The following is a 24,302-nucleotide window of genomic DNA, read 5'->3' as shown; positions in this document are numbered from 1 at the left end:
GGAGCTGAAAAGTGGTTTGGAATTTGCCTGCAACCTTTTAATTGAAAGCAGTAACAGAAAACACTTAGAGCAGAAATCCTAGCAAAATATCTCAGTATATAGTATAGAAATCTTGACTCTTTTGATGAAATAGAAACATAAGGCTTGTGAGGGCCATAGGGGCATGTCTGCAAACTTGTGATACATTGATACCATCATATTGATCATGTCCTTGAATGTTGGCACCAGTTGATACTATCGTCACCCACGAGACGAACGGTCGCGTGCCCGTTGACAGCGGAGGGGACAACATCGGGGGCTACTACGAGGAGATCCTGTACAAGCATGACGCATCCATCGTCCAGCTTAGAGGCCTGGTGGCGCTCTCGGAGGAATGCGAGCAGGGCATTGCCTTCCACTGCAAGGGCGCGGCCATGTGGAAGGGTGACCAGCAGGTCACCTGGTGGAATAACCGCCGGGGTGAGAGGATGCCCAACTGGGGCGATGTGCCATCAGACCAGGAAGGTTGCGCCTGTCATTACTCTCAGGAAGGTCAGTTTGTGTGCGGCAGTCTTGTATGGTTGTAGTAATGAAAGTTTTGTTATAGTTTGGCATTCATTCACTGAATGCTGCAACAAGCAGCAGAGGTGAAATGTTCATAAAATTGCATGTGTATATTAAAGGAATTCCAGTGTTTAGGCCCAAGAGAATGTAAAACTTTCATTGGCAGATAACATTCTATGTAAAGGTAAATGTGGGGGGTTAGACCATCTTTTTTGGTTATTGTGAACCAAACTATATTCAACCTTATTTACCTTTTGTAATGAATATTTCAGATAATATTCTTGAAAGTTCATTATATAGTCTGCATCACCTGTCCTAAATGAAAATCCTATAGATCATTGATTTTGAGAATCTTATGTTCATAAGACAAAGGAGTGTGTGTGAATAAAAGTTGGTGTTACAAATAATATGGAAAAACTTTTGTAATAAATAGATTCTATCAGTCAGAAGTTTACCTGAGTTACCCCAGGACAAAAGTCCATGATGTAAATGAGGAAGAATCATACATCATTGTCAGTATATCCACCACAATATCATTATCATCATCATCATCATCATCATCATCACCACTCCTTGGCATCATTGTCGCCATTATCTACATTCAATACAACTGGCTGCCTGTCTCTCAAAAGTATGCTATTTGTAAGAATAGCATAGAGAATCACTACTGATTCTTCTGATCATTACCATATCATCATTATCATTGTGATCCGCATGGCATCACCGTCATCGACATCATCATCATCATCGTCATCTTCATCATCATCCCATGGCACCATTATCATGGCCATCATCATCGCTGTTGCATTATCACCGTCATCATCATTGTCTTCACCATCATTGCCATGCATCGTCATCGTCATCATTAACATTGTCATCCTTTTTGTCATCACACTTTCGCTGGCTCCTAGGCTGTGAGGTGAATGGCACTTTATGCAACTGTGACGCTAACAAGGAGACCGCGCTGATAGACATGGGTCTCCTTAGCGACAAGGCCCACCTCCCCGTCTGGACGGTGCGCGTTGGAGACGTTTCAGCTGTCGAGGAGGAGGGGAAGGAGAGGGGATTTTACGAACTATCCCCTCTGGTTTGCCGCGGGAAAATTGGTGAGTGTATAGCTCGCAGTAGTCTTTCCTCACTTCAGCAGTTGGACTTTATTTTGACATATTGCACACTTTTATCCTCATGTTATAGTACAATATTGTGTAAATGATAATGGTGGTATTGTTTGATCTTTGAATTGAGGAATTGAAAGAAAAAAAAAAATCTATGAAAAGCGCAGAAAACTAGAAAAGCACTCAGAGAGCACAGACCTCCACCAAGAAGCTCGTTTCCACAATATACACTCATACTGAAAATCGTCCAATTTCCCTATAGCTCCATTCACACTTACAGAATAACAATCCTTCATGAATTCATAAAACGTCCCGGATCACTGCGAGAATTTGGTCATCTATTCCTTATTGACTTTTCCTGGAAGTTTCATCAAAATCCATACACAACTTTTTGAATTATTTTAACAAACAGACAAACAACAAACAAGTGATGCAGATGAAGGCATAACCTCCTTGGTGGAGGTACTCATCAAATCATATAATGTGAAGATATGTATCTGTATTATGTAGAAAATATTGCATCGGCTGGAATATTGATGCATCCAGCTTTTAGAAAAAAGAAAATATATTGTCTCCCAGCAATTGAAGAACTGCAACATTATGCTGTGAATGCTTACAGTTGATAGGTGAATAAATGCATCAGGGGTGTTTTCTGCCAGGTGACTAGCCCAAAGTGGTTCCTCATTTGCCTTTGACGAAAAGAGAAGTCAACAGTATTGAAAATCTGGCATAAATTTTTCATTGAAGGGCAAATCTTTGCAATTCATTTTGCACCAAAGAAGTGGAATGTACTGAGTAGATTTGTGTAGACCACTGCATTAGCCTATAGGTAAGAGCAGTTTTTACGGGAGAAGGAACTATAGAGTTTAATCAGTTGATTTGATTTTTTCACCTTTTTTGTACAATACAGGAGCCACAGTTACTGGATTTGAAGGTGAGAAATCGTCATGTTACACGAGATGCAGCTGGAGAATTAATCAGCACTGACCAAACCATTTGTCAAAGTCTTAAAATCCTTTAGTGGGATGTGAAGACCAGCAACCAGCAACGATTGAAAAACCAATTTTGATATTAACAGCATCTAACCTTATGTCTCATGCAGAGCTTCAAATCGTATGAACATAAAAAACATAAGAGAAAAAACATTGCCTCAAATTGAAACATTTGATTACCGGTAATAACATTCTTTAAAACTTAGCACTATACCCCGACCACTCTCAGAATCTTAACGAGTGGTTCATTTGTGACTGAAGTTCAAGCAGATTCTAAAGGTTAAAAAAAGAATCTCTGTTCATAGGGACTGTACACATTTTTTAAGACACCCATTGAATGTCGTGCAAGGTAACTGAATCACAGCTAAATCATCGATATTATGTTGATATACGTTATATACACCTGTATGCAGCCTTGACTCCAGATCTGCACAGTTTCTTGTTTAATGTATTTTATTATGATCATGCAACAAGGTTTAATTCTAGAGAGACTGAAGCTTACAACTCAGATTCAAAACAAGTGGCACAGCCAGAGGACCACAAGAGCATGTGACATGTATACTTTGCAATGTACATTAGCTTCACAAAGCATTTATCTTTAATTTTTAAGGTGAGACGTACCAGACTGAAGGCATCTTTGACGAGCTTCTCTACCCCCTCCCCCCATTACCCTTTGGCATGGATTGGCTGGAGTTTACCGTGGAGGCGACAGAAAATGCCACCCTCGCGCTGGCCAGCGAACCGGGCGTGGTGGATCCAGAATATACAATAGGCAAGTTTTGTTGTGAGCTCTTTGCTTTGAATCTCCCATGTGATTCTGTCTCTCAAATTGTCATGCATTGTCTGCCATCACAGTTCATACAACACCTAATTAGATAATTAGAATGTAGCTATCCGATTGGTCGATTGCCCATCACATGACATTTAGTTAAAAGTTGCCATCGCACGCTGTGGCTGTCAGCCATGCAATTTTGTTTGAGCAAAAATGGATAGCGCATGGCTGACTACGTCACCCATTTCCATTGACTCCCGTGCTAAACTCAAGATTGGCCCCAAAGTTTTTTGTTCCCCGTCGCACGGCTCTGATGTCACAATAAACAAACATTTAACATTTACCGCACACACTCAACAATTACAAGCGCACATACAAGCTCGTACTTCTCTCACTCATTTTTGTAAACTTCATTTCGTGTACTACTTACGTACACAGTGACTGCGACTGTGCGGCTACTCATTCGTCTCTCACAGAAAATGGTTGCCATAATTACATTCTGTGCTAAATTCAAGAATCTGTGTGGACCAAATCTGGTGACGTTCGATGTGTTGTATAAAACATATAGTGTATGGTCTTTGATGCAATGGAACAAGATTTCGCACTCGGTGAAAGATGAGGAGCACTATTCAACTCGGCTTCGCCTCGTTCAATAGAGCGCCTCTATCTTTCACCTCATGCGAAACCTTGTACCACCGCACCCATGACCATTCACCATTTGTATATCATGTGTCACGGTCAAGAACAAAAATACTCTGTCAGAGCGAAATGAAAATGTGACTCTCTCAGCCCCAGTCATCATAGTATATTTTAGCCAAGATTGAATTAGTAGAGTTCAGAATCAATTCCTTTGCTTGTGTTGAAGAGAGCTGCGCGATGTTCAGCATTCAGAGTTTTGCCATTGACGTACAATGTTAGAAGATGTTTCCTTGCGGGCTACCACCCAGACTACCCTCTCCATGATAGAAAAGTAAAATCATTCTTCTTTCTTGAACAGTGTTTGGTGCCAATGGTAATGAGGACACCGTCATCTATACGGAAGGCAGGGAGCGGGAACGGTTCAGGAGTCCGAGGATCCTGAACTCGGATGGCCCCACCCGCTTCCGCATGGGCTTCAGGAATGGCATGCTCCAGCTGACGAAGCCAACAGCATCAGGCGATGAGGTCATTGGTGCTGTTGATTTTGCATCACCAGAGTCCTTGGACGACATCTACGTCGGTTTTGGGACAACAGCCCCCAGTGTCAGAGGAAGATGGACTTTCCCCTTCCTTTCAGCTACAGGTAATTTACTGATCATCTCTGGCTGTATATGCTTTTTTTTTTTCTTTTAATCACTTGTCCTCTTTAGTCAACCATTTTTTTTTGTGATCATTAGCAATGTCAGTATCACACTTGAGTTAACCTATAAAGCAATATTAAAGCATAGTTTATTGCATTTTTTGTGGGGAAAAAAATACTGCTAGCACCGGTGGTGGCATCACACTAGAAAATGCTCATTGTTACATTTTTCCCATTCTCTAACCTCAATCCAATTTGTGATTCCAGATTCATTCGCCTGTGAAAATGAAGCCCTGGACCTGACGTGCCCCAACAACGGGTACATCAACGTCGTGTACGCCAGCTTTGGCCAGCACTTTGACGGTCGGTGCTCGGGCACGATCACGGAGGAGACGGAGGACTGCCACTCGGACATGAGCTACGACAAGGTCGTTGAGCTCTGCCAGGAAAAACAATCCTGCACCCTGACGGCTAGCCCAGATATCTTTGGGAATCCCTGTCCGGGCACTCCAAGATATCTGCATGTGAAGTAAGCAGCATGAGCACACTTTACTTGAGCTGTCTTTTCGTTTGTACACATTATTTCGAAGACTTTACTCATGCCTTCTCTTCAAAGATTGGCTTAAATTGAAAAGAAAACAAACATCTGCTCTGTGCTCAAAAAGATTTTTGGGTACCACCAAATTAAATCAAGCAGACAAAGCAGTGAAAATGTCATCAAAATTCAACCAGTGATCCAAGTGTTTTTGGAATATGTACCCTCACAAGCTTTGCAAAATATGCCCTATTGTCACACTTTTAAGCAAATTGATGTTGTGCTTTATACACTGATGCATGCAACTGAGGTTTAGCTGTACAACACTTCTGTACTGTAAACCTTGCTTCAGCTCTCGAGCCGTCTCGCACCTGTTTATGTTTTTGTGTCAAAATGTTTGTGTGAAAAACTGATGTCTTAACCCTAACTAGGCGGGGGGGGGGGGGGGCCTCCGAAGCCCCCCCCCCCAACGTTCCGCGCGATGTATCGCAATCGCAAAAAGCTATTGCCGCGACGTTTCATGACCTTTTTTTTTTCGAGTCTCGCGCATCTTTTGACACCAAATTTGCAACGCCCAGGCACGCGGTTCAGAAGTTACGCATAAATATGTACATGCATGTCAGACCAAAAATTGCTCAAAAACGTGAATTCGTGTACAATTTCAACGCAAACTGTGCTTACAGGCAAATTTCATAAAAGCATGATTATTTTGGTGTTTTATCGATTAAAATCAATGAATGACATATTTTCTTGTTCAGAGCTATGTCGCGGACAAATTTCATCGAAAAAACAATGAAAAACATAAAGTAAAAAAAACAATGAAAAACATAAAGTCGAAAAAACAGAAATACATAAGAAATTAAAAAAACAATAAAATACTTAAGAATTTTTTCAAATATCACAATCTTTTTTTATTACATTTGCTAAGAACACTAAAAAGTATATTTACACAAAAAATGTGCCTGTTTTGTGCTTTAGTTTGTGATTTATACCAAATAGTCTGATTTCAGCATCATTATGCATAAAATTAGCATAATTTAGCATAAACGATAAATTTTTGAAAAATTAACTTCAAGGTATTTTAGATTACATCATAGGCAATGTGTGTGCCAGTTCCTCGTGATCCCGCGGCCGACGGCTGAGATCTGGAGGAGAGGGCCTGGGAGCCCCCCACGGGTCTATCAACTACCTAAATAGCCCGGCCTATAGTTAGGGTTAAACAGCTAGCTGCCTCTGGTGCTTGATCTCACAATGGACACTAGGAGATCTATAATGGTAGAGCAGAGGTGCGGGACAACTAGCAACTTTTCTGTTTCATATTATGTTGATAAAATTTCTGGTAATTACTGCCACTAATTGACAATCAGTTTCAGTAATAACTACTGTAACTCATCACAAGAATTCCTTGATTTGATTGAAGTTCTGGTTATTTTTGCCAAGATCGGAGATGTCTTTATCTTTCCTTTGAGTGCATAACAGAGACTCCAACCCCAAGCACCTTCTGATCTGGAGATTCTTCCGCCCGAAACAGCATAGCAAACGGGAGACTCCAACTTGATGTGTGCAAAGCGCGAAGTTCCTAGGGTTCTAGATGTTCTCTGGTGCTATCTAAGGCTTATTTTTTCAACATACGATAGCAATAAGTAAGAAATCCTTTCCACCGGGAGACACAGAGCCAGGGCGGGAGAAATCAAATCTCAAACGGGAGAACGGGAGATTTTGCAAAAATGGGCTTTCGGCGGGAGATCTCCCGTCGAAAACGGGAGAGTTGGAGTCTCTGGCATAATGAGGAATACTACATCCCAATTTATCAATATGAATTATTAGCATGAATTCAACTGCTTTCGAAATTGATGCACAATATGTGTGGGGTGGTCCATGAGAGGTTTGAGCGTGTAATTGCTGCAACATGCTCAAATTCTTGTGCAACATTCTCAAAAGCCAGCTACATGCTATGTAACATCCTCAAATATTGGCAACATGCTCAGAATGAAATGTATCATCAACATCAGAATAACTATTAGTCCATGGGCCAGTGTGGGACCCCCCTCCCCCCCATTAGGGACAATTTGAAATGATGTTTTGTGAATAGCTCCGACGACCAGGGATCAGAATCCACTTGTTGTTTTTTTTCTTAGTGGTGGGTGTGGCCTCCAGAGCCGTTTCCATGGTAACGCTCAATGAAAATAATAGGATCTCATATAAATGCTTATAATTTTTCATAAAATCACCCAAATCTCATGTATATGATATCATATTAAAGTGCATAAAATTTCCTACACAATGATATATCACTCTTTGTGCTTCTTGAAAATTAAAGGTCATCTATGAGGGTCAAAATGTTACTTTTTCACTTTTTTTTCTAAAATTGAAAAAAGCAAAATATATTCAAAAAGCCATGAAATAAGCAAAACACAAGAAAATAAATGGAAATTTTCCCGAAATAATCCACAATTCATTTTTGACAGTCTCTGAAAAAACAGCTTTGATTGTGACTTAAATCACAGAGATATGGTCCTTTAAATATGACAAGAACAATGCAGTCGATGAGTGATTGCACAACACGCAAAAGCGCCCTCCAGTGAGAAGTCATGCACAATACCCACTGATCTCCATAGTTACAACACTTTCTATAGATATAAGAGACAATGCATACAATTTTTTACTTACCCCGTATTATGTCCTATATATAATAGGCCTTATTGGTATCAGAGGATATAATAGTATATGAATGTACATATATCAATAAGTATAAAAGGGTCCATAGGAAGAATAATATGTCTCAAAACGAGGTATCTTAAGGGGAATTCGTTCCAAAATGATATATTTGAATGCCCTAAAAGGGTTTGACAATGTTTTTCAAAGCCTTGTCATTGATCAGGGGCCGCAAGACTATACTCCACAATACACCGATGGCATAGTTTGTATAGAATGAAGATCGTATCATCAATACAACTTAGGGAAGATTGGCAGGGATGCAACAACAACAACAACAACAACAAATGGGTGTATATATTGGATGCGCGTAAAAAACGGGTCATTGGGGAATATAGGTATATCTCCTTTTCTGATAAAAAAAAGCCACTTTTATCATTAACAAACAGAATTTAGTGGTATTAGATGCATGTTGTGCTCTTGTCAGTTTAATTCTGCATTAACTGATTGAGCCCATATTAACCCTTTCCATACCGGAACATGGTGGCCTGTTGCCATTTCAGAATTCAGTATAACGGGTTAATACAAATGTCAAAAAGGTAATGTTTGCACTTTGTCTTGTTGTGAATACGTTAATGCTTTTCATCAAAACCCCAAACTATATCATTTTTTTTCACATTTCCCCTTATGGCTGGTAGTAGCGATATACATACATAATAAATACATTGTATATGTGATATATTCTCTGAGGTTAAGTGATATGTGCACAGGTATGTGATATGTTTGTACATGTCATAAAAATGAATGTCATTTTTACTATTTCCTTTTATAACATATATTTTTTTTTCTCAGAAAGGATACAATGTTTATAAATATCCTGCATAAAGGTACATGAAGATGTGATTTAATCACTTGGAGTAGCTACAATTTATGTAGGCCCGTAAACAAAGGCAAAAAAGTGAAAGTTGTTTAATGAAAATATTAGTTATAAGTAAATTGCCCGCTACACAACAATGAGAACGGAAATTTATAACACTACAAGAGAATTGAATGAAATTGAGTAAATCTTTCTCTCTCACATTCTTTCTCTCTCTAACTCTTTCATGTTTTTGCAAGCCAATACGAAATCAAAGGGGAAATGAATGGGAAGTAATGGAGAGTTTTCTGTTAAGTCTCAATTCAATTCAAATGACATCTGGGGTAGCGTGTAGTCATTATGGTGATAAAAGGAACATAACCCTTCTGATATATATACATAAGTATATATATTATATATCTAATTCATGAATTGATTTATATTATACCTAACATACAATGTACGTTCCTAATCCATGTAGAAACTTTCGGCCGTCTGCGTAGAATTAACTGCATTTCCAGGCAAAAGCTGCAAGGTGTAAAACGAGTAAGAAGTGGATCATTCACTAAATATCCAATTTAAAGCATTGCAGCAATAACTCCTTTTTTATCAAGAAGTACATCTATCAGTCAATTTTTCTACGGAGAGTAGTCAAAATTGATTGACCGGTTTGAGCATATTTTGCCGTCTTGCATTTCTTCCACATGGGATATCTCCCAAACATAATATTGTACAAATTTGAGGTCTCTTGTTTCAGAAAGCTGAGATTCTGCTCATTTCTGTGATATCAGAATCAACTTCGTTGGTTGAACACTCCCGACACACTTTTGCAATAAAGTAAGACCACCATTCACAATTATTAGCCAATGAACACGTGTACAACCTATGCAGAGCTATCACTTGGTGGGACTACCCACGAAAATTTTAGTTGTTGACGTTCAATGTTTGCTGTTGTCAACAATGCGAATTTCCTTAGTTAATTTCAATGTTTTGTTTCTAACAACAATAAGAATATCAGGTAAATATCCAGACACTTCTGTATGTGAGACATTATTTGGATACGTAGCAGTTTAGAATAGCCTACAACATAGATGTTACATATTGGAGCAGAGAGAACCAATGTATTTCCGTCTTTCCTTTCGATGTAATTTCTACCCGGACTGCTACATTTCTTTTGTAGGTGGTATTGTAAATAATTGCAACGCGTGCTTGTATACACCATGTCGCACCCTGGTAATCATGCAACTGATTGATAATGATGAAATAACGTTAAAGGTGACGATATTGTCATAGCCTGCATCTAATTTGCAAAGTTAACCCCATTTCTGTAGCATAATTACACACTACATGGAAAATTATGTAAACAATATGCCCCTCCACTCACAGCGCTGCCTACCCCTATTGTTACGCGTTGATTAGCCAAGCGTATACGCTTCACTTTCGCGAACATCCGTTCGATGCGCGTCCCTCGGATTTTCTGCGTGAGTTAGAGAGCTTAAGTTTTCAATATGCAAAGATAGTTTACCCCTCCCCCCCCCCCAAAAAAAAAGAGAAAAGCTATCAAATTTCTGACACTGTATCCTCAGTGAGACCTTGTGCCCCCCCCCCCCAATGTCATTTGAATTTGGACGTATCGTCCTCAGAATTCTTTTAGGTTTTCTTCTGTTTTTGTTTTTCGTTACCTATTCTCATTCCCCCTCTTCCTCATAATTCTCTACAACCCAATTGCTCCTTGATGAGAATATGGAAGTGCTAGCGTGTTTATTTCCCTTTCATTTTCTCTCCCCCCGCCCGCTCCTAATCTTCTTTTTATATTTCAACTCAGGACTTTACATCATTCCAACTATGTGGGACTAAGTCTATTCAAGAAATGAATTTTGCTAAGATACTGTTTGAAATACATTTCCGCATCAAAGGAAATATCTCAGAAAAGTTAAAAATATAAGGTGTTAAAGTGTTTAGGTTACAAAAACTACTTACCTTGACTGGAGAAAGCAGCATTTTGAAGTTTATTCTTGTGAACAGAAGCTTCCAAAAACTTCTGACCAACCAGAAGCTTGGTAGGCCTATACATACATATATCTCTTATATCATTAGAAAGTGTTGTAACTATGGAGATCGGTGGGTATTGTGCATGACTTCTCACTGGAGGGCGCTTTTGCGTGTTGTGCAATCACTCATCGACTGCATTGTTCTTGTCATATTTAAAGGACCATATCTCTGTGATTTAAGTCACAATCAAAGCTATTTTTTCAGAGACTGTTAAAAATGAATTGTGGATTATTTCGGGAAAATTTCCATTTATTTTCTTGTGTTTTGCTTATTTCATGGCTTTTTGAATATATTTTGCTTTTTTCAATTTTAGAAAAAAAAGTGAAAAAGTAACATTTTGACCCTCATAGATGACCTTTAATTTTCAAGAAGCACAAAGAGTGATATATCATTGTGTAGGAAATTTTATGCACTTTAATATGATATCATATACATGAGATTTGGGTGATTTTATGAAAAATTATAAGCATTTATATGAGATCCTATTATTTTCATTGAGCGTTACCATGGAAACGGCTCTGGAGGCCACACCCACCACTAAGAAAAAAAACAACAAGTGGATTCTGATCCCTGGTCATCGGAGCTATTCACAAAACATCATTTCAAATTGTCCCTAATGGGGGGGAGGGGGGTCCCACACTGGCCCATGGACTATATGCAAAACTTGAGAAACATCAAACTCCTTAGAAATACACCTGTACATGCGCAGAATATGAGACAAAACATTAAACATAAGCAGCACAACAGGAAAAAAGCTATGAATTATTGCATGCTACACACTCATGATGTGCACTCTGCGCACATGCTATTTCCGCAATATTCTCACGAGTTTGCAACCATGTTAAAATTTCAGGTTGTGGACCACCCTGTTTACATTTCATTAAAAAAAAAAATATATATATATATATATAAGCCCTAATATTTTCATACATATACAAATATAGCAGTGTTTGGCATAAAACAGTATAGTATGTCCCCCCACCCCCCCCCCCCCCAAAAAAAAATTACAATCAACTTTTTGCCCTGATAACACCCAATGTGATCAACCTGTCTAAATGCTACTGCAGGGTCTTAAAGTATAACATCTTAGCTCTATTTTGCAGAAAATCCCATTCAATTTGGTTAAGCGGTCACAGAGAAATGTGGATTGTTTAAAAGCATGTCATGAGTCTGATTCTTCCAAGTTTAGCACTTGAATGCTGTTGAAACTGAATATTAATGTGTAAACACAATAGATAGAACTTGGAGTGAAGGGATTCTTTACATGCTGTACAAAAATCCTCATTTCTCTTTGACCATTGAAGCAAATTGAATGGGGTTTTCTGTAAGATGTGGGTAATGAGTTATAGTGTCATACCCTGGAATTGTGCTTGGATTGATTCACTATTTTTAAAGTTATCATTGCAGAGGGTACCGCTTTAATTTTCTTGGGGACATACAGTATAGCAACACTCTCATTACCACAGGTATATGTGCAGTGACACCAGGGTGCAGAAAAGAACCCCAACAGGACCGTGTCTGACAAAGGATTGTAAGAATGGAGGGCGCTGCGTCCACAGTGGTGATTCAGCGGTTTGCGTATGTCCAAAGGGATGGACAGGGGATTCCTGCCAAACAGGTAAGGTCACATGACAGGAGAATCAGGGATGGCAGTAGGGGGTGGGGTGGATGATAAGTTTCACCAAATACTGCATTGTTATGTGACCGGCTACGACAAAAGGATCCAAAAGTCGGCGGAGGACGATTTTCTGAAAATAACATCACATTATTCCCTTACTCTTCCACTTTAATTATATATGTAACACGACTCCTAAAAGTACTCGGTTGCAGAAATATACACTGTAGATGATTTTATTAGCGCATGTTGAGTGGTTTAGGAAATCAGCGTTGCGAGAAAACCGCCTTTTCCTTCAGCTGCTATCATGATCAATGGTAGGCAAGAAAGTTTTCACCTTGTGACAACAGATGGTACATGCTCCTAGCAACCTCCATGATGTTCATTCAAGCTTAGCGCCAGCGGGCTCATATGACCAATCAGTAACCAGGGTGGGTGCCATGCACTGACCAATAAGATCACTCCCTCGTTGCTAGGAGCGGCGTCTATCTGCGGTGCTGAATCCAAATCTTCGGACATGTTTTTGTTCCGTTGAAGGTCAGAAAATCATGGCGAGAAAAATGCTAATTTCTTGCCTTTTCTTTCATCATTTAGCTTTGAAATTTTGGCAGATGGTAGACAATATGTAAGACTAGAAAATTATGCCAAAAACAGAAATCTAATAATTTTGACTAATTTTGATCCGACCTATAATCCAAACGAAATTTTCTTGACTCAGCTATCAGTGACTTTAGGATCATTTTGTTGTGGTTGGTCACATACTATTTCACAAGGTTTTTACTTACAAGAATTTAGGTGCTATTCATGAATTTAAAGATGCACAAAAATATTGACTCTGATCCTGACATGAATGTGATATGCATGTATACATTTCCTAGTTCAGTACAGGACTCCACAATCGCAAATTCAACCACTTGCAAAATCGTCGGGAAGTCATGATTGACGAAAATTTAAACTCACTCAATATAATGTAAACCCTTTATGGCACAATATGCAATACTTGATGCAGAGTTTGGGGGGGGGGGAACAAATCCTAATATGTGATTTGTCAATTCTCGCAATGAGCCGAAGGGAAGTTCAGAGTTTCTTTTCTATTTGTGAACTACAGTTTTTGTTGAATTGGGATGTTTGCTTGTTTTTTTGGCTTTTTCTTTTTAATCCAGATATTCTTGCCTTGGTAAAGTACCCATGATATGCAGTATTTAGAAGTATGTCTGATTTTGTATTAATATGCTCTCTTTACTTGACAATGTATAACAAGTTAGTGTTGCCTGTATTTTTTGTGTGTGTCCAATAGGTAAATGTCAATTACAGAGATAAGATGCAGAGAGACGAGTTTGAAGGTTGGTAGTTTTGGGAAAATAAGGACTCATTGCGTACGGAAAAATAGAATTCACTAGCTGAAGAAGTGTGCATTTATTGTGACTGTACGTTTGACTTTGGCAACACAAAGCTGAGTGATTTTAGCACAATGACACTAGTGAAGGGTCTCACATAAAGAAGAGTTACTAGATTCAGTAACCCGGCCCGCGTCACGACCTTTACGATCCACGATTACATTTTGCAGAGGACGACATGACGACTTGTCTGTACTGGGACGGCGTGCACGTCGTGACGTTCGATGGCAAACACTACGTCATGCCAGGCAGCGAGACGTGCGAGAAGGTCGTCGTGCAGCATCAGCCGTCACTCGGGGGAGAGATCCTGAAAGTGCTGTCCAAGGATGGAGAGGTCATGATCCAGCAGGGGTCAAAGGTCAGAAGTCAATACTGTATACGCCGTTATTTTCGTGAGGGTTTCATTTTCGCGAATTTTGCGAGCTTCGGGCTGATCGCGAAAATATTGGCGTATACAGTAATCTTTCTATGTTTATGCTCAGAAGTAGACACACTGTCCGGCAGAGATCAACACCTTGAGAATTAAGCCCAATCCTTCTTTACTCTCTATGACTTTTGGGAAATTGTGTTTACTTTGGGCCTTTAGTTTTACTTAACTGCAAGGAGTTACTATTAATGAAAATGTGATACTTTTTTACAGTTAAAGTACATACAGGGTTAGCTACTCCCTAAGGGATCTTGGTTGTATGAAACCCCTCCTATACTGATTCCACCCAGCTGTATAAGTGTTAGACACAAAATCCTTGAAATTAGTGAAGTTTAGAAATAAAGTATAGGTCAAATCTTTTTTCTGCGTAAGCTTACATTAAGATCACTGACAATTTGTCATCATTTCCACTGTCTTTGAGTACTTTTTCTCGGCTTTGAATCTAAATCCTCACACCGTTTAGTCCCACCCATGTGTTACAATGTACATGTAGGTACAAATGTACAAACAGTAAGTGGACAAATATGCAACCCATAAGTGCTTGAGCCCGTCCAGACTGCTTAATTGCCACTTGAAGCCAAAATTTCTGTTTGCTGCCTTCAGGACCCGATTACACTGGACCAGGCCACGTTCTCGAGATCAGATTTACCTGATGGTATCCAGAGGAGATATCCCGGCAATGAACTGGTAAGCATAGCGCCCTCATTGTCGGCAGGATAGCAATTTCTGTGCTCTCGTTTAATTTCTGTGAAGCTAATCTGCAGGATATGATGTTCAGAACACAAAGGCTCAGGTAGACTTTAAGCAACAACAACAACAAAAACAATTATTTTTTGCTACTAGTTTCACATCTACTCCTGATTTTGGTTGATGTTGTTATTGTTTTTGGTATTATTAATATGGTTCTCATCATTATCATTATGATCGTTATTGTTATTATTATTATAATTATCATCATCAACATTATTATCATTATTGTTATTATTATTATCATTATTATTATTATTATCATCATCATCATCATCATCATCATCATCATCATCATCATCATCATGGCTGGAGCACTTGTATATGGTAGCATTGTTACTTTAGGTTACAAGAATCGTCAAGCAGTATGACACATTGTCATTGAATACAAAATGGACTGGTGTAAGACTAGCAATTTTTACTATTACTTCTTCCATGGAGGTTTTGTTTTTGCTGGAATTGGTTTGTCTGTCAGTTTGCAGGCTAACTCATAATATTGCCAGCGGATCTAGATGAATCTTACAGGATAAGTTGATTATGACACAAGGAACAGATGATTACATTTTGCTAGTGATCTGGATTGCCGTGTGGATCCGGGAACTTCTTTAAAAAATTCAAGAATTATCATTGGCAAAGCAGACTGACAAATGAGAGATTCAAGCTGTGTGTATTTGAGGTGTGAATATATAAGCACTGAATGCATTCTCAAGGTACAGTGTACAGCATGCAGGAAGCTGATGAGATGGACTCTGAGACACCACAAAGACATCTCTATAAGTTTTGCGTCATCCGGCTCTTATATTTCTTGAGTGGTATTGTAAGCGCATTCTTCTTCCAAATGTAGAAAGTGTTTAAAGGACAAGTTCACCTTCATAGACATGTGGGTTAAGTGAATGCAGCAATATAAGTAGGACACATCAGTGAGAGTTTGAGCAAAATCGGACAATCCGTTAAAAAGTTATGAATTTTTGAAGTTTCTGCTCAGTCACGGCTGGACCAAAAAAGACTGCTATAGCTTGTGATGTCACATGAGTACAACGATATAAAGAAAGAATAAAGAAAATTCAACATATTTCCATTTTTCTCCCATAACAAAAGAACACTCGACTTCTCTCTTTCAGAAGGCAGGGGGAATAATATTACCCTTAACATACGTCAGTAGCAAGTCAAAGGACTATGCACTTTATTCAAAAAGTAAAGTTTTGTGAAATTCTCTTTTTATTTTCCTTGTGTAGTTGTACACCTGTGACATCATACACTGTAGTAGTCTTCTCTTCCAGCAGTGACTGCGCAGATACTTAAAATATTCGTAACTTTTGAACGGATTGTCCAATTTTCCTCAAACTTTCACTGATGTGTTCTACTAATATTGCTGCATTCTCTCAATCCTTATGTATATGAAGGTGGACTTGTCCTTTAAGAAAAGAATTGAGTGAAGGGGTGAAATGAACACTTAATACCAGGAATTGTAAGTTTAAGACTACCTGTGATGAGAAAAGTTTATGATGTGTCAGTGTCACAATCTTTTACCTTTAAAAAGTGAGACATGGCGGATTACGGCAAAGCTGTTCTGAATTGTTAGTCACTTACACATGTATACTGAAATACACTGGTAATACATATCAGTTTAATGTCATAAGGCAAAGGAAAAAGATAATGGTCAAGAATGAACCATGGTCATCCAAACATTTTGTTTCATTCTTGTGATACAGATAGTGGAATTGGACTTTGGAGGTACAGTTGAGCTGACCAGGGCTGGTCTCTTGCGGGTCGAGTTGAAAAAGGGACTGGCGGTCAGTGGACTGTGCGGAAACATGGACGGCAATGTGGCCAATGACCAGCCAAGTGCAGACCAGGTATTGTACATTACTGTATACGTCACATATAGTGAGTCTAAATTTTCATGAATTGTGACTTCCTGATGATTTCGCGAGTGGTTAAATTCGCGGTCGTGGAGTACTGTACTGAACTAAGAAACGTGTACGCGTGCATCACATTTGTATCGAGATCAGAGTCGTTATTTTCGCGTGTCTTTAATTTCGCGAATAGCACCTGACTCGCGAATTTTGCAATGATAAAGACCCTGTGAAATATTTGGTGTATACATGAACATGATTGCGTTTTGCTCTACCGTATGAAATGCTAGAACCGTAAAAATTGGAATAAGGCCCCTCTTGACTCCATTCTGCTCCATTGGCTCACCACTATTGAATAAGCAGTTTTCAGCAGCTTTTCTTGCTATAGAATTGGAAGAAGAAAGACACAACAAAATGTGTGATTTCTGGGACTTTTGGAAGAGGACACCTCTGGCGATTGCAAGGTTTCATCTGTTCATTAATGTCAAAGTTGTCCATGGAGTAAAAAGAACTTTCTTTAAACTGACAGTGGATTCTCACTCCGAAATGATCAATGTTTACTCACTTATCAGTCTATTTTTCTCTTTATGTTTTTCAACAGTTTTTTTTTTATACTTCCATAAACAATATGATATCTTTGCCACACATTCACTTAAAGGATGCCTTTTCTTTCTTTCTTTCTTTTTTTTTGAAGGGATCAAATTTTTCAAGCAGCCCTTAGATTAATCAATATTTGAATATCTTTTTGGTTGCGTGTACTTGTCAAGTAATTAGGTAAACCCTGATGACAATAAGTCATACCCTGGTACACAGTTTCTTTATTAATTCCTCTCCTTTAAGAATTACTTTTTCTTTTTAATCGGAGCTATTAGATGCCCAGTCTAACAAGGTCTTACCCCCCCCCCCCCAATTTGTCTCTTTGGAAGGACTCAGTATTCCCCATGGGATGCTCAACTTTCACTTCATCGACCACCTCATCCTGCGCGACGGCTGACAGTGCGACCATGGAACAGGCAGAGCAGACCTGTCAGTTTCTTTTAAAGGATTCCCCAAAATATAGTAAGTACAAATAATGACCAATTACTGTTAGATCTACACGTGTATGGCCTACTTGTTATCATCCTTACCATCAATACTGTAGAGTTATGCTATTGCTTAACTCTTTATGTGTCACATCGGCACGCCCGACTCAGTCGACGACATGCCAACTTCGCATATTCTGCTCAAACACATAAAGCCCCCCAAACCGATTGATAAATCACCAAATATGCCACATTGCGATGAAAGCGTTTATTGTGATTCCATTCCTGTCACATGTAGCTTGCGTTTTATGTGGTGATTGGCTATCAAGCAGGGTTCCCTACTGGAGTTGCAAATAAATTCTGAGTTTATGGCACTGTTTTGTGTGCGAAAGTCATGCCTCTACAATAATGTAGCAACTGGTCATTTGAAAGAAAAACAATCAGGATTTGTCATACAATTTACATCAAAGCAAAGCTTAGCATTTTCAATATAACTTTGCTCATTACATGTCCAGGGTAACAACAATTTATTTAACTTACAAAGACTTGAAAAGCAGAATGTTTCCCTAGAGCATGACTATGTTGCTGTTTCAGAATAATGTGGCATACAGGAGGTTTACATTAGGGCACATAAAAATTTAAAGAAGAACTACAATTGTATTCTATGCCGCAACATCTTAAAGGAGGCTGGAGGCATTACATTTCCATGTATTCTGGCCCTCTTAACCCTAACTAGGCCGGGCTATTTAGGTAGTTGATAGAGCCGGGGGGGGGGGGGGGGGGGGGGGGGGGGGCCTCCCAGGCCCCCCCTCCAGATCTCGGCTGTCGACCGCGCGATCGCGACGAAAATCGGCACACACATTGCCTATGATGTAATCTAAAATACCATGAAGTTAATTTTTCAAAAAATCATCATTTATGCTAAATTATGCTAATTTATGCATGATGATGCATAAAATCAGACTATTTGGTATAAATCACACAAAAAAAGCTCAAAACAGGCACATTTTTTGTGTAAATATTCTTTTTAGTGTCCTTAGCAAATGTAGTTAAAAAAAAATTGTGATATCAGAAAAAATTCTTAAGTATTTTATTGTTTTTTTGAATTTCTTATGTATTTCGTTGTTTTTTCGACTTTATGTTTTTCATTGTTTTTTCGATGAAATTTGTCCGCAACATCGCTCCGAACAAGAAAATATGTTATTCATTGATTTTAATCAATAGAACACCAAAATAATGATGCTTTTATGAAATTTGCCAGTAAGCATACTTTGCATTGAAATTGTACACGAATTAATGTTTTTGAGCAATTTTTGGTCTGACATGCATGTACATATTTATGCGTAACTTCGGAACCCCACGCCCGGGCGTCGCAAATTTGGTGTCAAAAGATGCGGGAGACTTGAAAGAAGAAAGTCATGAAACGTCGCGGCGATAGCTTTTTGCGATTGCGATACATCGCGCGGAACGTCGAGGGGGGGGGCCTTGGAGGCCCCCCCCCCCCCGGCCTAGTTAGGGTTAAAATGACTGAAGAAAAAAAATGGGCTGATTAAGTTTTGGGTAAGATCACCAAAGGTCTAAAAATCGAGGGTAAATGGAGTCTCACTTAGGTTTTTTCCCAATGAAAAACGTCATGGGCATCCCAGTCAATTGTGTACTGTAGTCATATTGCTCAAGTTCTCTTTTTACATTATTTCTTCTATCGTTATTGCGCAATATTGCAAATTACACCTTTTTGTGTATATGCATAGAACAATGGTGGATGACTTAATTTTGAATAATACATTAAACATGATATGACGGACCCTAATGAGCGCTGTACTGAGCCTGGAGAGATTTCTTAATGTAGCTGGCATTGCTTTTTAACAAAATTAATGACCATCAGGTTCATTTGCATTCTCCTGTAGCTCTTGTACAACATGTTGCCGTGGGAAGGTTAGAATTTTCTTGGAGATGGTATTATAATTCCCACTAACAGCAGGTCAATCACATACCTGTGTCCATCATTTTCCTCCCCCTCCTCCCCCTGCCCCCCTCCCCCGCTTCCTCCAGGAGACGTGTTCCAGGAATGTGAGTCCAAGGTGGACCCTGCGTCTTACTACCAACTCTGCAAGTCCAGTGTGTGCTACCAGGGCGAGGACCGTCACTGCTGGTGGATCGAGATGTATGCCCGGGAGTGTCAGGAGCAGCTCGTAAACCTTCCGTCATGGAAAGAGCAGACGGAATGTTGTGAGTCCTTTTTTATGTTCTTGTTTTTTTCTCTTTCTCTCTCTCTCTCTCTCTTTTTGTTTTTGTTTTTGTAGTTCCCACACAGCAATCATCATATGATTGCTGTTTGGGAACTACAAAAAAAAGAATATACAGCTGCAGTGTTTGAATTGTTCATCATAATCCAGCCAATCCAACCCGTTTTACCAAAAGATAGAATCGATTTTAAATTTCCTTACCACAAAGGCTGCCATAGACTTACAGTTGAAATCAACTACAGTATATAATCAATTTTAACTCTTCATAAAACAGGGCCCAGGCCTGTAACAAGGAGGGGGAGGGAGAATGATCTCGGCCATTTTGCAAGCAGGGTCCATTTGAGCAGAACAGAAACGTGAACAGAACTTGAAAGTTTTTCTCCAAAGTCCCAAATGCAACAGAACTATTTTGACGTTTACCCCCCTCCCACAACCCCCATCCTCACCATAAACATTCTAGGTACAGATCTTACTAAATTATAGCATAAGTGGTTGTTATACACCTTCTGTTTACCATATGCATTCCAGCCTATTTCTATGTTTGATGTTCCTAGGATGCTTTTTAAGTCGTAACAGAAATCCAAGTTCAGTGCACATTTGTGGACCAGCTGTATAGTGACAGTTCAACCCCTGATTAAAGGTTTTTCCCTCTTCAATACAGGTGTTGTGAGTCAGCCGTCATCGAACCTAGGTGAGATTTGATATTTGCAATCCTGCAGTCGTTGTTCTCCTTACATTCACAACATACAACTATAAATGTTTAATTTTGTCAAATTAGTTAATAGACAAGCAAGCCATGCTGCCCCAGCAGAACAGTGTGCTACTGTAAGTTTACTCTGGAGATTTTGCTAGAAAAATACTATGCAGGTGTTAAGTGTTTGTATTAAGTGTAACAGATAAACATACATTTATGATGCATGGAAACAGTAAAATATATCTGATGACAATTCTTAGAAATACAAGGCTAAATGGTTTTACCTGAAAATTTACTACAAGGCCATCATCCGCCACCCGCCTCGTCTCAAGAATGTGACAAGGAATATGGCTTTGACGTATTCGAGCGACCAGAGTTGGACAGCGACGGGGTCACTGTTCTCTTCGTCAGCGATGTCCTGAAGTGCCACGGCACGACAGCCAAGGTCAACTTCCGGGCAGAGACGGCAGAGCCGTTCGACGTGCGCTTTTACAGGCCGGTGAAGTCCACTCAACTCCTGCTGGTGGGTAGCGAGACCATCACGCCCACGTCCCCAGGGAGGGCCGAGGTCCATCTCCTGGGCCAGGCCACGCCCATCCCGTATCGCCGCGGCGACATCCTCGCCATCAGCTCGGAGAGGAGCGCGATCTCGTTCACCCACGGAGGGCCGACCAGCGGCGATGTGGTAGTGGTCAAGAACGTAGACAACCCGGAGATTGCGTCCGTCCGACCGGGAACGCTGGCCCACGTTTATGAGCCAGTGAAGAAGCGGGAATACTCCTTATCAGCCCTGCTCAGTTGCTCTTGTGGTGAGATAAGATTCTACTTTCATCACTTTCCTCTCCCTCTTCCTCCTCCCTCCCCCCTTCCTGAAAAAAAACAAACAAACACATTATCATGTCATATGTCATGTTGAGAATTAGGAGGCATTCACACTGTAGAATTTATTTTGAATGAACCCTTTAGCGACTGAAGATTCTGGAAGGGAACAGCAATATTGCTCTCATTTCTACAACTTCCTGAATGGTGTAAAATAACTGACCGCATGTTTATTTTTGTCTATTATAAGTTATCTTTATTTGAAAGCCTATCAAGACTTTACCAAAAGAATGATGTGCCACAGAAATGATTTTGACTTATTTTGTTGACCTTAAATTACAGAATTATATATTCTGTATAAAAACATAAAAATGGTAAAGCATAAAATAATTATAAAAAAACAAAAAGCAAACAGATCAGCGGTTTTCGGCATTTGGGCTGCTAATGGGTTAATGCTCGTGTGAGCAGTTTGTGTGTATGTACAATGTATGTATGTGTGTGATTGTGTTTTTCTGAGTCAAGACACTAAGTATGGTGAGTGCGATGAGCAAGAATGCAAGGAAGAGATACCATTATCATATGAGGAGCACACAAAAAAGGCTTGTCAAATGCCATGAGGTGTATGCAAATTTCAGTTTTTATGACGCGAGTCTCATACAGAGATTCTGATATATGAGATAGGGTTCAGTATCCTTCATGAAAAATAACATCTTTATTTTTTTTTTACATTATAAATGACAGCAAAGTTAACCATTGACATACAATTTGTATGAAAGTGACAAGTATGCAAAATTGAGGATTATTTTCATCATCAAAAAGCACAGAAGAGCATCGACAATCCCAGCAGCTTATCTCTCCCTCAACATCACTTCCTCATCGTAATCTTTGTTTTATCAACTCTGTTTTCGTATCACCACATATTTCAGGTACGCCCCATTATAACATTTGTGCTTTGGTCAACTCTGATTTCATTTGACACTTCTTTGGTTTTTTTTTTAATTTACACAGATGGGGAACCTCAAGGGCCTCCAAGTAAGTTCAGAAGAAAAAAAAAATGTCACAGCTAACTTGGTTTTGTAACTTCAATTAATTCTTTACTTTCTTCATTACTTATGTTGTGTTTCATTGTAACTTGTTAGCAAGTCTCCAAACAAGTTGTCATCAGTTTATAGATTTGCGTCCCTAATCTCTGTCTCTTTCAGATCGTTGATGATGGGGATTTAAAAAAAAGATTGTATGTAGTTATTATTAGATTTAAAAGCACTAGAGCCCATCAACGTATGAAAAAAAAAAATCAGTCTTTGGGAAATGGAGCCACCAAAAAAACCGACAGTTTATTTTGTTTCATTAATTTCATATCAATCATTTATTGTCCATATCCTGTATATCTGTTCTGTTCACATGCTTTCAACAAAAAAAGAAATTCATGAATAAGAGTGAAGGTACTGCATCATTGTGTGCGTCAAATAACTTTTCCTTGTTCTTCTTTCAAAGTTGCGTGCAACGACCCACTGGGAATGGAGAGCGGGAGTATCCCAGATGGCGCCCTCACAGCCTCAAGCTCTCTTCCCGAGCACGGAGCACAAGAGGGCAGGCTTGACTCCAATGCCGCGCTGACCTTTGATGCGACCGGCGGTGCGTGGGTGGCGCAAGTGTCCGACCGGGACCAGTGGATCGAGGTGCAGCTGCCCCGCCCGACGACCATCGTCGGGGTGCAGACACAGGGGCGAGGGGGAGACCAGAATGAAGAGTGGGTGTCATCCTTCGATGTCCGGTACCGGCGGGAGGGTCCTGTCTTGCAATACGTCAATAATGCCGACGGAATTGCCCAGGTCGGTGGATCCATATGTAGCTTTCATTCAAGCACAATAACAGTAGCTACAAATACATATATATACACATATTTTATATATTCATATCATTTTCTCCCATAAATATGTATTCATATATTCATGTATTGTTTTTCTCACACAAATTTTTGTTTAGAAAGTGAGTTCACACATGGAAGAAAGTTTTTCATATTCAATCGTCATTATTCCTGGGGGAAAAAAATTGTATGAAACTATTGAGAGTAGGATACAGTTGCTGTTATTATATACAAACACTTTAGTTTAAAAAAACAAAGCAAAACAAAACTCTTGTTGTTAAAAAAATAATGTTTTTTTTAGGTCACAGCTTGAAGTTTATTTTTGTTGTTATTCAAATCCTGGTCTAGCAAGGTTTTCTATGTTACAGATGAATTGCACTTGTTGCAGGATATCTAATAGAACATGAATGTGTTACATCAATGTTCAATGATTTATTTGTGTGCATTAACGAGGGAAGCACTCCTTCATACTGGGTTGTTTTTCGTTGAGTTGTAAGAGAGTGGAACACCTGTGACTACAGTACTTTTCCTGTCTCTTTCATTATTCTCTATCTCGATCAGACATTTGAGGGCAACAGTGACAAGAATACCATCAAGACAAACTACTTTGCTCAACCCGTCGAAGCTGAGCTGATAAGGATACAGCCCAAGACATGGAACAGAAGGATAGCCCTCCGCTTTGAGCTGCTGGGATGTCGAGGTGATTCTGATGAGATTCATTCTCTCCTTCTTATAATATATTTCTATATCTTTCCTTATCTTCTTCTGCCATTCCCTTTGGTTAAAAGGTCCTTTCTCTAAGTGCTATCTCTC

General features: G+C 39.4%; 1 protein-coding gene across 1 annotated transcript in view; it reads left to right on the top strand.

Moving 5' to 3' along the window:
- Window positions 1-24,302, top strand: part of LOC139722374 (uncharacterized) — an 89,908-nt gene that overhangs the window by 34,373 nt on the left and 31,233 nt on the right. The window contains exons 17-33 of the mRNA XM_071633681.1: window positions 229-531; window positions 1,455-1,649; window positions 2,569-2,592; window positions 3,261-3,422; window positions 4,420-4,704; window positions 4,969-5,230; window positions 12,266-12,417; window positions 13,982-14,169; window positions 14,842-14,925; window positions 16,698-16,841; window positions 17,768-17,900; window positions 19,916-20,092; window positions 20,771-20,800; window positions 21,106-21,612; window positions 22,631-22,654; window positions 23,117-23,454; window positions 24,051-24,189. Of these exons, the coding sequence (XP_071489782.1) occupies window positions 229-531; window positions 1,455-1,649; window positions 2,569-2,592; window positions 3,261-3,422; window positions 4,420-4,704; window positions 4,969-5,230; window positions 12,266-12,417; window positions 13,982-14,169; window positions 14,842-14,925; window positions 16,698-16,841; window positions 17,768-17,900; window positions 19,916-20,092; window positions 20,771-20,800; window positions 21,106-21,612; window positions 22,631-22,654; window positions 23,117-23,454; window positions 24,051-24,189 (3,147 nt within the window). The remainder of the gene's footprint in view (window positions 1-228; window positions 532-1,454; window positions 1,650-2,568; window positions 2,593-3,260; window positions 3,423-4,419; window positions 4,705-4,968; window positions 5,231-12,265; window positions 12,418-13,981; window positions 14,170-14,841; window positions 14,926-16,697; window positions 16,842-17,767; window positions 17,901-19,915; window positions 20,093-20,770; window positions 20,801-21,105; window positions 21,613-22,630; window positions 22,655-23,116; window positions 23,455-24,050; window positions 24,190-24,302) is intronic.

This window comes from Diadema antillarum, unplaced genomic scaffold, assembly GCF_040938485.1.
Source record: "Diadema antillarum isolate AM-2024a unplaced genomic scaffold, OU_Dant_1.0 scf00000164, whole genome shotgun sequence".
NCBI classification, from domain to species: Eukaryota; Metazoa; Echinodermata; class Echinoidea; order Diadematoida; family Diadematidae; genus Diadema; species Diadema antillarum.
This window is presented reverse-complemented; position numbering and strand designations above follow the sequence as displayed.